The 13,966-nt window shown below is 41.7% G+C and overlaps 1 protein-coding gene across 8 annotated transcripts in view; it reads right to left on the bottom strand.

Annotated features, from left to right (window-relative positions):
• Window positions 1-13,966, bottom strand: part of RBM33 (RNA binding motif protein 33) — a 224,858-nt gene that overhangs the window by 69,685 nt on the left and 141,207 nt on the right. For 7 of the 8 annotated variants that reach the window (XR_002095780.1, XM_019508146.1, XM_019508151.1 and 4 more), the window contains exons 14-16: window positions 13,810-13,959; window positions 12,240-12,524; window positions 2,612-3,250 (exon numbers count right to left, since the gene is read on the bottom strand). Coding sequence is in view for 7 of the 8 variants with exons in the window: in XM_019508146.1 (XP_019363691.1) it covers window positions 2,612-3,250; window positions 12,240-12,524; window positions 13,810-13,959 (1,074 nt within the window). In the remaining variant the exon portion in view is untranslated. The remainder of the gene's footprint in view (window positions 1-2,611; window positions 3,251-12,239; window positions 12,525-13,809; window positions 13,960-13,966) is intronic. The other variant, XM_019508147.1, reaches the window with a different exon arrangement.

The raw sequence follows: 13,966 nt of genomic DNA, 5'->3' as shown, positions 1-13,966 counted from the left end.
CAAAACCTGCACGTCCAAAGGGAACAAAAATGCAGCCACGAAGCTCGAGCCCACAGCCTCGGCGTGGTCCAGTGCCCCCGAGCATGGCTCAATCATCGTGCCATGACACCAGGCTCAGGGGAGAGCAGGGCATGTTGCGGCTTTAGTGTTGGTCGTAGGGGCTGGAGCAGGGGGAGGTCGAGGGAAGACCTGCTTCCTCGTTGGACTTTGCTGCTGCTAATGAAATTCATTCGAAGGTGGCACATGGCAGCAAAGAGGTGGCTGCAATGGCAGCCACGTCTTCCTGCCTGGGCGTTGGGGGGGTGGGGTGTAGATCAAGGCCTCCCCTGCAGCAAGGGGGCATAGGGGCAGGGGCTAGGGCAAGTGCTGCCCAGCTGCAGCTCATCTGGGGGCCATGGGGAGGCGGAGGACAGCTTCTGCTCCTGCACGCAGCTCATCCAAGAGCTGCTGATTTGGCAGTTCATCCAGTGCTCAGCTCACCTGCTCATCCGGCAGCTCCTACAGCTCATCCAGGAGGGCATGGGGGGTGTGCGCCCCTGGATCTGTGCAGGGCGGACTGGGGCCAGGGCTGTGCCAAGTTCTTCCCTGCGGGGTGGGCAGCCGCAGGAGGGGGCTATGGGAGGAGGGGGTTTGCAGCTACCTCAAAATTCACCATAGCTCCCCACAAACCCCTTCCAGTGCCACCACCACCTGCCCCATGCACAGTCCCACCCTGACGGGAAGAGCTTAGCACAGCCCCAGCACCAGCCTGCCCTGTGCAGATACAGGGGCACCCCTACCCATGTCCTCCCAGATGAACTGTGGAAGCAGCGGTGGGAGCTGCTGGACGAGCACAAGACAAGCCACTGGACCAGTGGCTGCTGAACAAATGGCAGTGGGAGCTGCCCCTGCCACAAGCCATGGCTCCATCCTACGCCTGCCCCAGCCAGCTGGGCAGTGCTTGCCCCTGCCCCAAACCTAGCCCACTCCCTTCCCCCTTCCATCACACCAGACTTACCAGCTGCACACAGCTCTCCAAGCTGCCTAGCTGTGCTCCTCACTGCCTATGTGCTGTGCTGCAGCTGCACGCATGCACAGCCCATTTAAAAAAAAAAATCAGCCACATCAGACCGATTTGTGATAACAGACACTTTTCTCTATATCGGTGCCTATCTGATATTGGACCAATGCACTGGTGCTCCTCCAATTTATTTTTATTTAGCCTCATAAGCACGCTCACCTACAGCTTCTAGTATTTCCCCTTCTACTGAATTAAATTTAAATCACAAAGGTCTGTGATCTAGCCAGATCCTCAGCCACACTCTATTATGTTAATGTGCTTATTTTTTAAAAAAAGCCATTAAAAATCTGTTATTGGTCGTTGTATAACTGTACTATTTGAAGCATTTTAGACTGTGATAATACTGTGAAATTCCTATGAAAAGTAGTCAAGCATCTCTGGCATTTTCATTTCCTTGCCTCTTTAAAAAGATACTGAGAGTGAAGTATACCATGTTCATCACCGTGGTATTTGGGCACCTACACTACATTCTCAGCTTATTTCCTTGATTTTATTCTTTAAAATAGAACCAAATGTGAGAAAAAGAGTCTTCAAGAAACAGCTTCGTAAGTGAGCTGCTAACACATTCCTTATGTTCACCTAGCTGTTACTCAGTTGTTGCAGCAGTGTCCTTGATTACTGCATATATTTATTTTGTTTGCTGAGAAATGTTCTGCAGAGTACCCATTTCCTACAATAGGTCTAATCCAGACACCCTCAAGGAAAAACAGGGGCAGATTTCTCACTAATGGAATCCTCTTACTAGCTCCCTCCGGTTTCTCAATTATTCTGAACACCTAATATAAAAACAAATATTTTCATATGGGGAATCAAGTATGGAATAGAAATTTGGGTGAAAACACATCATGAATATATATGATGCTACCTGGAGCAAAGTCCTCCACAAAACAAAAATCCAGGGGGCATGTAAATAATAAACCCATCATCAAAATAAGTAAATGCAATTTAGATGCAACAGCAAAATGGTGACTTTTTCAACCCTGCCACTAATAAAAGGGTCCTCCTCCCACGTTTATTTATTTATTTTTATATCAGTCTTTTACTATGGTTCCTACTTTACACAGGAAACCATTCTGACCTCTAGCTGTTTAAAAGACCATTGATTCCTAGCATGGTTTCAACTTCAGCGCTGCCAAAGCCCCCTCCCTCCCTCTCAAAGAAAAGCCATACAAATCCTTTTCTTCCCATACATCAAAACATTTGCATACCTGTGCACTCTGAGCAAAGATTCATCTGTAGAAGAATCCTTCAATAAAGATCTCAGCACCCCAAAAAAAGGACGTGCTAATCTGAAAGCAGTGATGTACACTTAATAATTATCCTGCAACGTAACATTACAACCAGCCTTCATACTTGCCAGTATCTTAAAAATAAGTCTTGCCTATAGTTCTGAAAATAAGCTTCTGAAATGCAGACTACTAGTTCTTCTAAATTTGATATTTTTCTTTTCAGTGTCAGTTCATTTTGTATTATAGGATTACACAGAATGAAACGTGCACAAAAACAGACCATAACAAACCACACAAAAATATATGAGCCTTGGAAACTTACCCCTCCTGACAACTTAATCACCCTGACTTTGGTGCCGACATGGGGCCCATCTCCACTACCACTGTTTGCCCGCTGAACGACAGTCCTTTTCACACCTGGTTTCAGATCCTGAGGCCTTCCTTGTATTGAAGCCACTCTAGCAGTCTGTGCTGGGGTTAGTGATCCTGCAGCAGGTTTTGTTGGTAATGGTTTCTGCGACAGAGGAAGCTGACCTTGAGGTACTGGTCTAGTCTGTCTCAATTGTTTTACTGTTTTTACTGGCTGTCCTTGAAACTGCATATTAGCCCCAGCCTGTGGGAAATCTGTGGGTTTCAGCTGAATATTTGAAATGACCATGTCTGGCTTTTTCACGAGAAGTCTGTTTTTCACATTTTGCCTGGCCTGCATGCCAGGATGGGGTATGAATGGGTTTCCATTGGCAGGCAATTCTGAGGATTCCTCCTCTTGTTGCATGAAGGACTGCTGGGTAGGAGGCTGCTGCTGTTGCTGCTGTGCAAGTCTTTCAAGTAATTCTCTCTTTCTAGCACCAGCCTGTTGTTGTCGTCTTAGCTCCTTTTGTTTCAGAATTTCTTCTCTTAGACGTTTCTGTTCTTCTATTTTCAAACGGTATAATCTGGTTTCTTCATCTTCATCTGGAAACTACAAAGGGGAAAAGTCAATACATTTACCAAAAAGAGTAGGACATGTCCAGGCTGATTAAAACCAATATTAAATTATCATTTTAAAAAGACGCTGTAATGGCACAACTCTCCAAAGAGCTTTGAAAATAATCCTCAACCCTGTGCTCAAACTGTTAGCGACATATTTGCCACTAAGGTTTATTTGCTATTCATTAGAGACAAACAGCTTAAATCTATTTCAGGACTTAGATAGACTACTTCCTGAGGAAAAAAAAAGTAGCTATAATGTTAGTTGGCAAATCTTATCAGAATACTAAAAACAAAGTCTTATAAATTAGAACTCATTTAGAAGTTTCTGAAACCAATTAAACTATTAATATAATTCAAGATATCAAAATATGGTTTCAAATGGAAAGTAACAATACCGAGGCAACCCACTGTCACACAGGTTTTATCTTGCTCTTTTCTGACAAAGTAACAAAAGGTAGGGTGGTAAATGACCTGAAAGGCCCTGATTAGAACTATTGATTTTTCTTACAGAATTTTCAGCCTGATCTCAAACTCATTTGTCACACAATAATTGGTTATAATGAACAGCACAAGTCAATCTCTCTGACCTTGAACTCATGCACTCTCTTCAGAATCAAAATGTTGCCAAATGCAGTGTTGGAATATTAATGGTATATAGAGAATGCCTTTAATATTCCAGCCCTGGGCCTTTCTGAAAGTATTATACACCATCAAATAACCTTTCTAAAGGTTCTGCTACTTTGGCAGAATGTGTCTTTATAAGAGGCTATGTGAAATAGCCAACAGTCAGGGAAACACAGATCCCTCACCTTTATGGAAAAGAAATCTGCTCTCTTTTGAACAGCTGCTTCATCATGTTATGCATATTTTATTACAAATTATACCTGATACAATAAGATTTCATTTTAATGCCTTAAGATTAAAATGCCGTAAGCACTCAGACTAGAAGCAACACGCTATATAACGTATTTCCTATTTCAATTAACAGACCAATTTAACTTCAGTTTATACTTAACTATGTATATTGAACAAATATATAAAGAACAGGCTTTCATAAAACAACACCACTTTATATTTTAGCACAGGGTTCCATAACAGGATATTAAGGCATTCAAACTTCTATCAACTGAAGAATGGTTACTTACCTTACAATAACTGTAGTTCATTGAGATGCACTGTACACACTGCTTCTGTTCTTGGATATATTACCCTCGTGTGCAAGGTAATGTATCCTTTTGGCCAAAAGTGCCTGTCATGCCAATGTCTGCATCCAAGACATTTTAACAACCCCCAGTTCTAAGGGAATAAAGGGTGAAGCATGTCCAGCTGCCTTTATTCCTTTACCAATGTTGCAGAACCATAGGGCTCTGTAATCACAGGACAGAGAAGCAGTCATGGAATCCATCTGGACACCATCTCTCAAATTAGGGTTACTCTCAGGTAACTAATCCGAGCGACTGCCCCATCAACTACATTCTTGGCAACTAGATTGATTTTTTTTTTTTTTTTTTAACTATAAAAATGAATCCTACCTTAACAATAGTTTTGGAAGGGTTGTCTTGCAATTAAGAGATTAACAAAAGTGGCCCAACAGAACTCTGAAACCACTTTGGGCAGGAGTTACAAATGAGGTCAAATCCTAACCAAGCCCTTATAAAACACAGTATAATACAGGGTACCACCAGCGATGAGACCTTGAATCTCTTTTATCCATCAGTTCAAAAGAATGGTTTTCACTGACAAGTAGTCACAATAACAAATTGCTAAGGGCTCAAGCAGGAACCCATCAACCTTGCTAATATTATATTTTGGTCCAAGAGAGAAGGAGCTCCTGAAACAAGGGCTTCAAGGAATACAAGCAAGGAAAGAACAAGGAAGTACAAAGGTAATCAGGAGAGTGATTGGCAGATAGTGCTCCTACATGGATCCTTACAGAACTAACCAAGTCAGAATTTTTTCAGGGCTAGTAATAAGCCCAAATTTCTAAAAATGGGTGTTTTCTAGGGAGATAATTGGTACTGAAATGTCTAAATAAGAAACCTCTTCCACATAAAGTCAGGCTAATTGAGGATTTCCTGCTGTAGAGCAAAATATTCTGAGCTTCAGCTAAAATGCTTCCAGGGATGCCTACCAGTCAGTAGCAGGCTATCAGATAATGCAATAATGCTAGGTCCCAAGAGCATATGCCCTTTGTTTTCAGATACAGGCAGAGCAGGTAAGAGGATCAGGGCTACACTGAGAATTTTGCCACCCCCAAATACCAGAACCGCCTAACTTGTCCAGTACAAGCAAGGACACTAGAGCCAAATGGCTTCTTTACAGAGTAGAATAAACTGGCTTCTTTAGACCTGCTGATACTACATAGAGCTGTGGTGTTATCTGGCACCACCCTGACAGTGGATATCTACAGCAAAAACAGAAATTTTCTGCAAGCCAGGCCAATGGCTCCAAATTCTAGAATATTTATATTTTTGATGGTGCCTAGGCTCCACTGCAAGGTCATCCACACAAACACATCAATTAAGTGTGGCCTCAGCATCTCCAGACAGAGATAAAGACATTCTTTTGCACATTAGTTTCCACTGGTTTAATGAAATAACTTCCATACAATTTCTGTTAAGCAGATATGCTGGTTTCAAACCAGGCTGACATGGAATGGAGAAGTTTGGCAATCTGTGTTTTATTATCCAGGATCAGAGACAGGTAGCTAGCTGTGTTAGTGTGAAGTCAGACAGAAGGCAGTGCAGAGTTGCATGTTAAAGACTAATTCAGAGATGTACAAGTTTTTGTAAGCAATACCCAAGGCCCTTTCAAAGCATCCGATGAAGCAAGCTGTTGCTTACAAAAGCTTATATGTCATTCCTGACTAAGGACAGCCCTTGACTAACCATCCCAGCCTACCTGGGTCTCATTTGGATTTTATCTCCTTAAGTGAGCTGTCATTACTGCTGAGGACTGAGAATATTACCTGTGCTAGGCACTGTATTAGCCGTAAGATGTTCCCACTAAAAATAGGAGGTAGGACCTGTATATGATGATGTAGAGATATCAAGGATCCATACTGGGCTGCAAATTCTCTCTTTGGAATGAAAAACAAAACAAAAAAACAACCAGGAATTAAATCCGGTGTTCACCATGAACTCTAAACACACCATTAAATGAAAAGATCTGAGACAAAAGTTCCTTTGCAAATCAAGGGAACTGATTCTTCTGTTCTTTTGTGCGCTGGTGAGGCCTCACTTGGAGTACCGCGTCAACCCTTCAAGATAGATGGGCCAACCCTTCAAGAAAGATATGGACAGATCAGAAAGACTCCAGCAGAGAGTGAAAAAAAAATTAAGCCTGGGAAGCGTGACTTGTGATGAGAGGCAGACAGAATTAAGAGAAATGAAGATTAAGGGGGGATTTGATAACAATCTTGAAATACCTGAAAGATGACAGAGAAAAACTATTTTCTGTGGCTGTGGGGGATAGGACTAGGAGCAACAGCTTCAAACTGCAGCAGAGGAAATTTAGAGCGGAGATTAGAAAGATCTTTCTGATTATGCAGGTGGTCAAGCATTGGAACGGGCTACCTAGAGAAGTTGTTGTCTCTATCCCTGGACATTTTCAGCTTTTTTAATGCAGCATATTCTTCAAGAAATGTGCGATGCATTGTTCAAGACAAGCATTCTTCAAGGAATGCATCTGAAAGCTTGTTTAAGTCTATTATAACCATACAGTTGGTCCATGGAGATGTGACCTCCAAAATCCTTGCTTCACATATTTTTAGACCATCACTCCAACTTTTGCCATAACAGCTTGAGTACTAGAATTAAAGGAGGTGCACCAAGCTTATCTTAAAAACAAAACAACCCCGACCCCCCCAAAAACAGTAATCCCCTTCCCAGTTTTTAAATACCAAAAAGGCAAACTAAAGATCTGCCACCTAATTAACATTAACTTCAGTCACAGACCGACAGGATTCAATGAATTCTTAAGGCCCTTAGTGGGTGGGCATATGAACATATATGGCACAAAATAATTGGAGACATGGCATATGTGCATCACAAGTGGCAACAATGTGGACTCTTGACTGGAAGGAAGTCTTACTCCTGTGCAGACAGTACATCCAAGATATTGAAAGGCTATGTACAGCTACTCCTTGTTTAACGTCGCAGTTACATTCTTGAAAAACGCAACTAAGCAAAACTATGTTAAGTGAATCCAGTTACGTCACAGTAGTTAGCTACTGGCAGGCAGCAGGCAAACAACATTATAAACGAACACTTCGCGACTTTAAATGAGTATGTTCTCTAATAAATAAACAACGTAGTAATGAAACAACATTAACCAGGACAACGTTAAGTGAGGAATACCTGTAACATGTTTCACCTCATCAGAAGTCTATCAGATGGGAACAAAATCCAGATCATCTGATTTCAAAGCCCATGTTTTAACTACAAGCCTATTCCAAATCAAAATGATGATGATATAATGGCTTGACAAATCTGTAATCCAGACATCTATCACATAGTTCAGGTTATTGATCAGTTTTGATGATAGGGTCCTATGCTCCAAAGAGGTAGGTGGTAACTCACAAGATGAAGGTGCCAGAACATGTTATTTAAAATAAAAAAAAATTAAGACAAAGATGAAAAAGAAAGTTATGTTACTATTGCTCTCCTGCAATTCTCCATCTCTGATGGAAATTAATTAGGAAAAAAAAAACAGTAGCAAAAGGCATCTTCTAGCTCACACAAGCCTCTGGAGCAAGAGGCAACAGCCATTCTCTTAAATTTGGAACTCAATTCTATCTTTCTGAAATGGGAAAGACACCGACAACCAAAGAGGATCACTTCAAAGTAGTAGTAATCAGGTCATTTCTTAAATCCCAAGAAAAGATCTATAGGAACAAAATAATGCCTCATTAGATGTAAAAATCCTTCAAGCACTTGCTTCACAATTAAATGTAGCTCTTTTTTTTGCGTGTGCGCGTGCCACTGGATTTGCTAAGCCAGTGTAAAAATGTAATAGTCAAAAAAATTAATTTATTTCTCATTTGTATAAACATTTAGAAGCAATATCCACACGGTAAACTAATTACATTTAGCATACAGTTTTGATAACCTAGGACCAACTAATTTATCACTCCTAGTCCAAGTTTGAACGACCCTATTGCTCTAAACAACTTCAAAACAGCCACAATTTTGTTTTAATCCATACAAAAAAGTGCCCAGGTGCTATTAATGTCCAGCAATAAACTCCCATGTATAATGCACTAGAGTTTATAGCTTCCAGGTGCACCACTTGAATGTGTGCCCAAGACTGCAGTCACAGCAGCCCCAGCTGGCAGGGGGCTCTGGGGGGCAGCCTGCCAGACAAGGGCTGCTCCTGCCCAGCTCAACGTGCTGCAGAGGGGCTGGCTGGGACACAAGAGAGCTTCAGGGCAGGGCTACCTGGCAGGCAGCCCCAGCACTGAAGCATCCTTGGGCCCCAGCCAGCTGGTTCAGTGTCTACATGTACACTGCTGTGCAAGAAAAAAAAACAACAACTCTGCAGCAGGGTAGTACTTGTATTTACTTACATTTACAAGCACTACCCTGCTGCGGAGTTTACTGAAGCCTAATAGGGCTGCCAATGCATTTACTGCAGAGCTAAGTGGACAGCTAATTGGGCTAATTCTGCCCCTACTGAATTCGATTATGCCAACACTGAAGTCAATTCAGTTGGAGCAGAATAAGGCCAACACTGGGCACTTGAGAAACACTACACAGACTTCCATCTCCTCTCCCACCAACCCCCAGGTTCACTGCCAAAACTTCCCCCCATCAGATTCAAGACAGGCAAGATTCAATGCGTGGCAGCAACAACTATTTAAGAAGTCAAAATTTCACAGCTTTGCAGGAATAGGACTAGAAGCTTTATGCTAAATCAGGAAGAGTTGCTTCCCAGCTTTTCTTTAGGACCCATCACATGCTTTCAGTCATAAAGAACTGAAAACTTAAAATGCCTCAATTTCAAGGAGGTGGAAACAGGGCAACAGAGAGAGACAGAGAAAAGACAGACTATATTACATCATGCTAGATGGGAATATTGCTCCTTGGGAACCTTGCATGTTAGAACACCTTATAAGTAAGCTACTGGCTTGAAAGAAAGGGACGGCAAGATATGGTGCCAATAAATCTGCTTCAATTTTAACATGTCTGAAAAATAATTTATATAATTTACTATCAAGCAATACTGCAAATAAGCAAGAGAAGGGGAAGTACCTTTACTCCTTTAACACCATAAAAGGTTATAAAGTATGACAAGATTAACTTATGGCAAGATATGGAAAAAGACTATATGAATAGCATACGGTGTGCTCTGAAACGAGAACTGTAGGAACACTACAATATTGTACTAGAGGGCAGAAGCATGTGTTTGGGTAAAATAAAGTACTGTTTTGGTGCATGAAATTTCCAGACTGCAAAATGCCTATACACCTCACCAGCAAAGAGAAGAAACACAGTATTAATATATGAGGACTGCTGCTGCCTTATGGACTTTCCTTAGAAACAGAGAACAGTATTTTCCATTATCCCCCACTAATTGCTGAGCCCATTTCTACCCAGATTTTACTATCACAGGTATAACTAGGAATTATTTCCTCTGCTTCAAGGCAAAGCCTTTGGCAAATAGCCTCCATGAGAAACGTTTAACAACTTGTTTCCCAATAAGTTCTGAAGCAAGAATAAGAGGAACAAGTTCTAAATAACTGAGAAATCAACACAGGCAGAACGAGTTAATCATGGATCACTATGATCTTTGTGCACTCTATTTAAATAGTATATTAGCAGAAATAAGATGCCCCTTTTACCTTGTTTTTCTGGGAACACCCAGCAAAAAACTAGACCTGGATTCAAAAAAGTTAACTAATCAATCTGTTTCAGAGCAGTTTGGGGGCATTTTGATAAACAATGAAAATGGTGGTTCAGGAACAATACCGTAATTTCTTTCCTTTAAATTACACAAGTCCATATTTTACAGTTACTTTACCTTTACCAGAAGGGAAGTCTATAATTCTGCCATCTGCTAACAACTACATATTACTACCTTCCTTAACTAGCTTGAAATATTAGATTTGAAATGAGCCATATTATTTTCTGTTACAAAGAGTCTTTTATGACAAACAGAACTTAGAGGACTAGGGGTCTTAAGAAGTCCGCAAAAAATAAACTAAGCAGAAACTAAGCTGAACCAAGAGAGTTTTTATTCCCACTGATAAGCTAGTGAACAGGAGGTCAAATTACTGCTACCTGTGTTTTCGTTTGTGGACGTCGTTAGGAATGGTCACAAATAGTAAAAAAAAATAGAAGTAAATCACCACCAGCTTAAAAGAAGTATTACTACAATCAAATTTTGCCAGGTAAGTTGTTAATAAAAATCTGGTCCTCAAGATAAAATTCAAAGCAAACTTAACTGGAAGAATTTATGGCTGTTCAGAATGACCTGACACAGGAATGAATTTAACCATCATGCTTTCAAAGCATCACCTCATGTTTGACATTCAGGGCACTACCAGTCCGAACCCAAACTGCTCTCCAGAGGTGAACCTCTGTGATCATGTGGGGCCTCACTAACCTCCATGAAGCTCTGTGCTAGGTCAGAGAGAGCGCACTGAAGCACACCAGCTTCTAGAATGGCAGCCAGAGTTTGAAAGTGCAGCCATGCTTCATTCCACTTTCAGTTTTCCAGGGTCCTAGCACATCACAGCCATTTTCACCAAAACAGAAAACGTAAAATAATTATTTCCTCTAGGGAGCAAACCAAACTTCAAAGGTGTATAGAAAAAACATCATCAAGGTGTGCCTGTTTAGATAAGTTACAGCTTCATACAGAGAGGGCTCCAGATCACAAAAGAGATTGGTAACACTGAAAAAACTTGTGTTTGAAAAATCATTTGGGCCTCTTTCACAGTGAAGTTCACTCTTCAACCCACTCACCCATTCCTTTCATGTAGAGAAGGGAGTAGGAGACAGAAGATAAAACAGAGGGCGATAGAGGCTCCCTGGCTTGGGAGGATATGCTAAGCAGCAGGAAACCAGTCTGGGAGCTGCTGCAAGATTAAAGTATTAACAAGGCATGAGTACTGCTGAGGAAAAAAAAAAAAAAAAACTTAAAATATCTGGTGGTATAATCAAGGGAAATCTGTCTGAACAGCAGGGAGCTGGCTGGGTCCAGATGCTTCTTACTGTGACAGAGAAATAATGGAGCAGCAGGACCCAAGGCAAAGAGAGAAGTGCCATGGCTGTGAGCCCCACTCCCTTCCTCCCCTACAGCCAGCTGTCAAGGGGGCATTGGGGAAGGTTGTCTTCAGCCTCCTCTGGGTCTATAATACTTGCTATAGTTTCCTCAGACTTGCTTCCACCGTCAGCTCTGTAGCTACCCTTCCCATATCATCTCTCAAGTAATTCCAAGTTAGCATCAGCCTTACTTCTCTTCCTTTCATCACTCAATAGCTGTTCCTGTTTTAATCACTTTAGAGATTAAAGAGTATCAAAGGCTATCAAAGGCTACTAGTCCAGGGGGTTCCTGTCCTTTACCCTTGTTACTTTAGTAGCAGGTCTTCTCACCTCCCAAAATTGACTCACTCAGCTGTCTTCAAAAGATGAATCTCTCTCTGCTGAGGAAGCAGATTGCTCTCTGGCAGCATTACAATGAAGAAGTCTAAAATCTGGCAAGGGAACTCTGATGCAATAAGAAGCGTCATAGTGGTCTTGGACCAGGTGAGTTCATACTTCGCAAGTTACACTGGAAAAGTATGTGTGTTATTTTAAAAGGCGATTAGATTTTCGATCACGTACCTTTCAGCAATGCCACTGCCTTAGCAGTTGCCTAACAGTAATTTTTGCAGATATTTCTTGTCTGCATCTACATAGCAACTGGTTACATTAAGAAATACAAATGTATATATGCTAAATAACCATTTAACCTTAATGGGAAATACTCCTTACCTCTGGTTCAGATTTTACTTCTGGTTTAATTTGAACAACTGGTGTGACTACTTGAGCTTTCATTTCAGTCCTTCCCTGGGAGTTTCCAACACCTACTACAGACTTCGTAGGTGTCATGCTGGTAATGGGCTTTACTTGAACAGCAGGTGTAGGGGCTCGCCGGTTGTTGCTAGCTTCAAGAACGTGGGATGGTGCTATTGGTAATTCACGCAAGTTGCTATTTCTTGCTGCAGTCGCTTGTAGCTGCTGATTTGAACGCTTGACAACATTTTGTGATGGTGTGTTCTGCCAGGTAGAATAAAAAAACTTTATGGAGATGTTGGTAACTATTTGAGAATTAGAACTGTTCTGAGAGTTCTACTTCAAGCAGGACTAAACTTCCCTTAGTCTCACACTTAAATATTGAGTGAGCTCAATCCTTAAACACAGTAGCTCTTCAGAGGACAACTGCACTTTTAACATGTTCTTCAAGTAAGGGAGTGTCCCCTAATTGAAACACTAAATTTCCATGACAATTTTGTGTTTCTTTAAACATCAAAATGTAATATCTGACATGCACATGTACACACACTCACGCAGAAGCCATTTTCAAAACAGAAAAAACACCTCAAAGAATTCTTCCCTTAAATCAAACAAGCTGCTCTGACCTGTGACTCAATTAACTGGGGTACTGCTGCTAAATTACTGCTTCTTCCACCCCACCTGCAACAGTGCAAGCAAGTAAAGAAATATGGGAGAAGGGCAAAAGATAAGGGCAGAGCATGTCTGTGCCAGAGCAATTAGAGTTAAAAGTGAACTGCATGACAGCTGCATGCTGCTCCAAGAAGCTTAGTCAGTAATGTTAATCAACAGACCCAGAAGCACAGATACCCTAAGTGCTAATTTGCTTAGCTTCCTCACCCCAACCATAAGGCAACCAGTACAGTTTTAAATTTGGCCATACAGCTGTCCTGCTGCAACTAAGGAGAAGTGCAAGGATATTTGCCTTTCTATGCAAACAACATTTTACTTCCTCCCTGATAACCTGGGACCTGGCAAGTACAGACACCAGAGAGGCCCAGAGCAGCAGCTCAACAGTGCCAACACTGCCCTGCTCACTTTCGCACATACGTGGACTCCTAAGGCAGCCAATGAGCACGTGAGATATGCACACACCATTTTTGCCACCTCCTTCAATTTGCCAGCATAGGTGGCCACCTGTGTTGCCTGGCCCTGCAGTTCCTGTTCCCCAGCATTCCTGATTGCCAGTCCTTGGCTTATGTGAGGAGCAAGAAATGATGCGAAACGAGGATGAAACAAGAAGCATGGAGAAGACTAAGTAGCAGGGGGACAAAAGGTGGCAAGGAAGTTTTTACATAGGAAGACTGTGGAATGAACAAGAATAGAAAAGTAAGTCAGTGGCCAGGAAAAGAAGACAGCACATGTGAACCAAGAGGACCATGAAAGAAGAGAAAACATGGGAACAAAATCTTGTACTCTTAAGGTTTTAAAGCATGAGCTCAGTCATTCCCTCCGAACACAGAAGGCTTGAGGGAACACTGAAGTACCTGTTGCTTTCCCTAGTACTTACATGTCTTGGCTTCATTGGACCCTGTCTCTGTTGACACTGCATTCTATTATTATTTGGCTGTTGCTGTGAAGTCTGTATATGAGGTCTGTACTGTGGCTGGTTCATAGGTATCAAAGGCTGTGGTGGAAGGTGGTGATGATGTTGATGTTGCTGGTGC

The sequence above is a fragment of the Gavialis gangeticus genome, unplaced genomic scaffold, assembly GCF_001723915.1.
Source record: "Gavialis gangeticus isolate Ggan-Ray unplaced genomic scaffold, GavGan_comp1, whole genome shotgun sequence".
Classification (NCBI taxonomy): domain Eukaryota; kingdom Metazoa; phylum Chordata; order Crocodylia; family Gavialidae; genus Gavialis; species Gavialis gangeticus.
The sequence above is the reverse complement of the archived record's forward strand: the minus strand, read 5'-3'. Positions and strand labels throughout refer to the sequence as shown.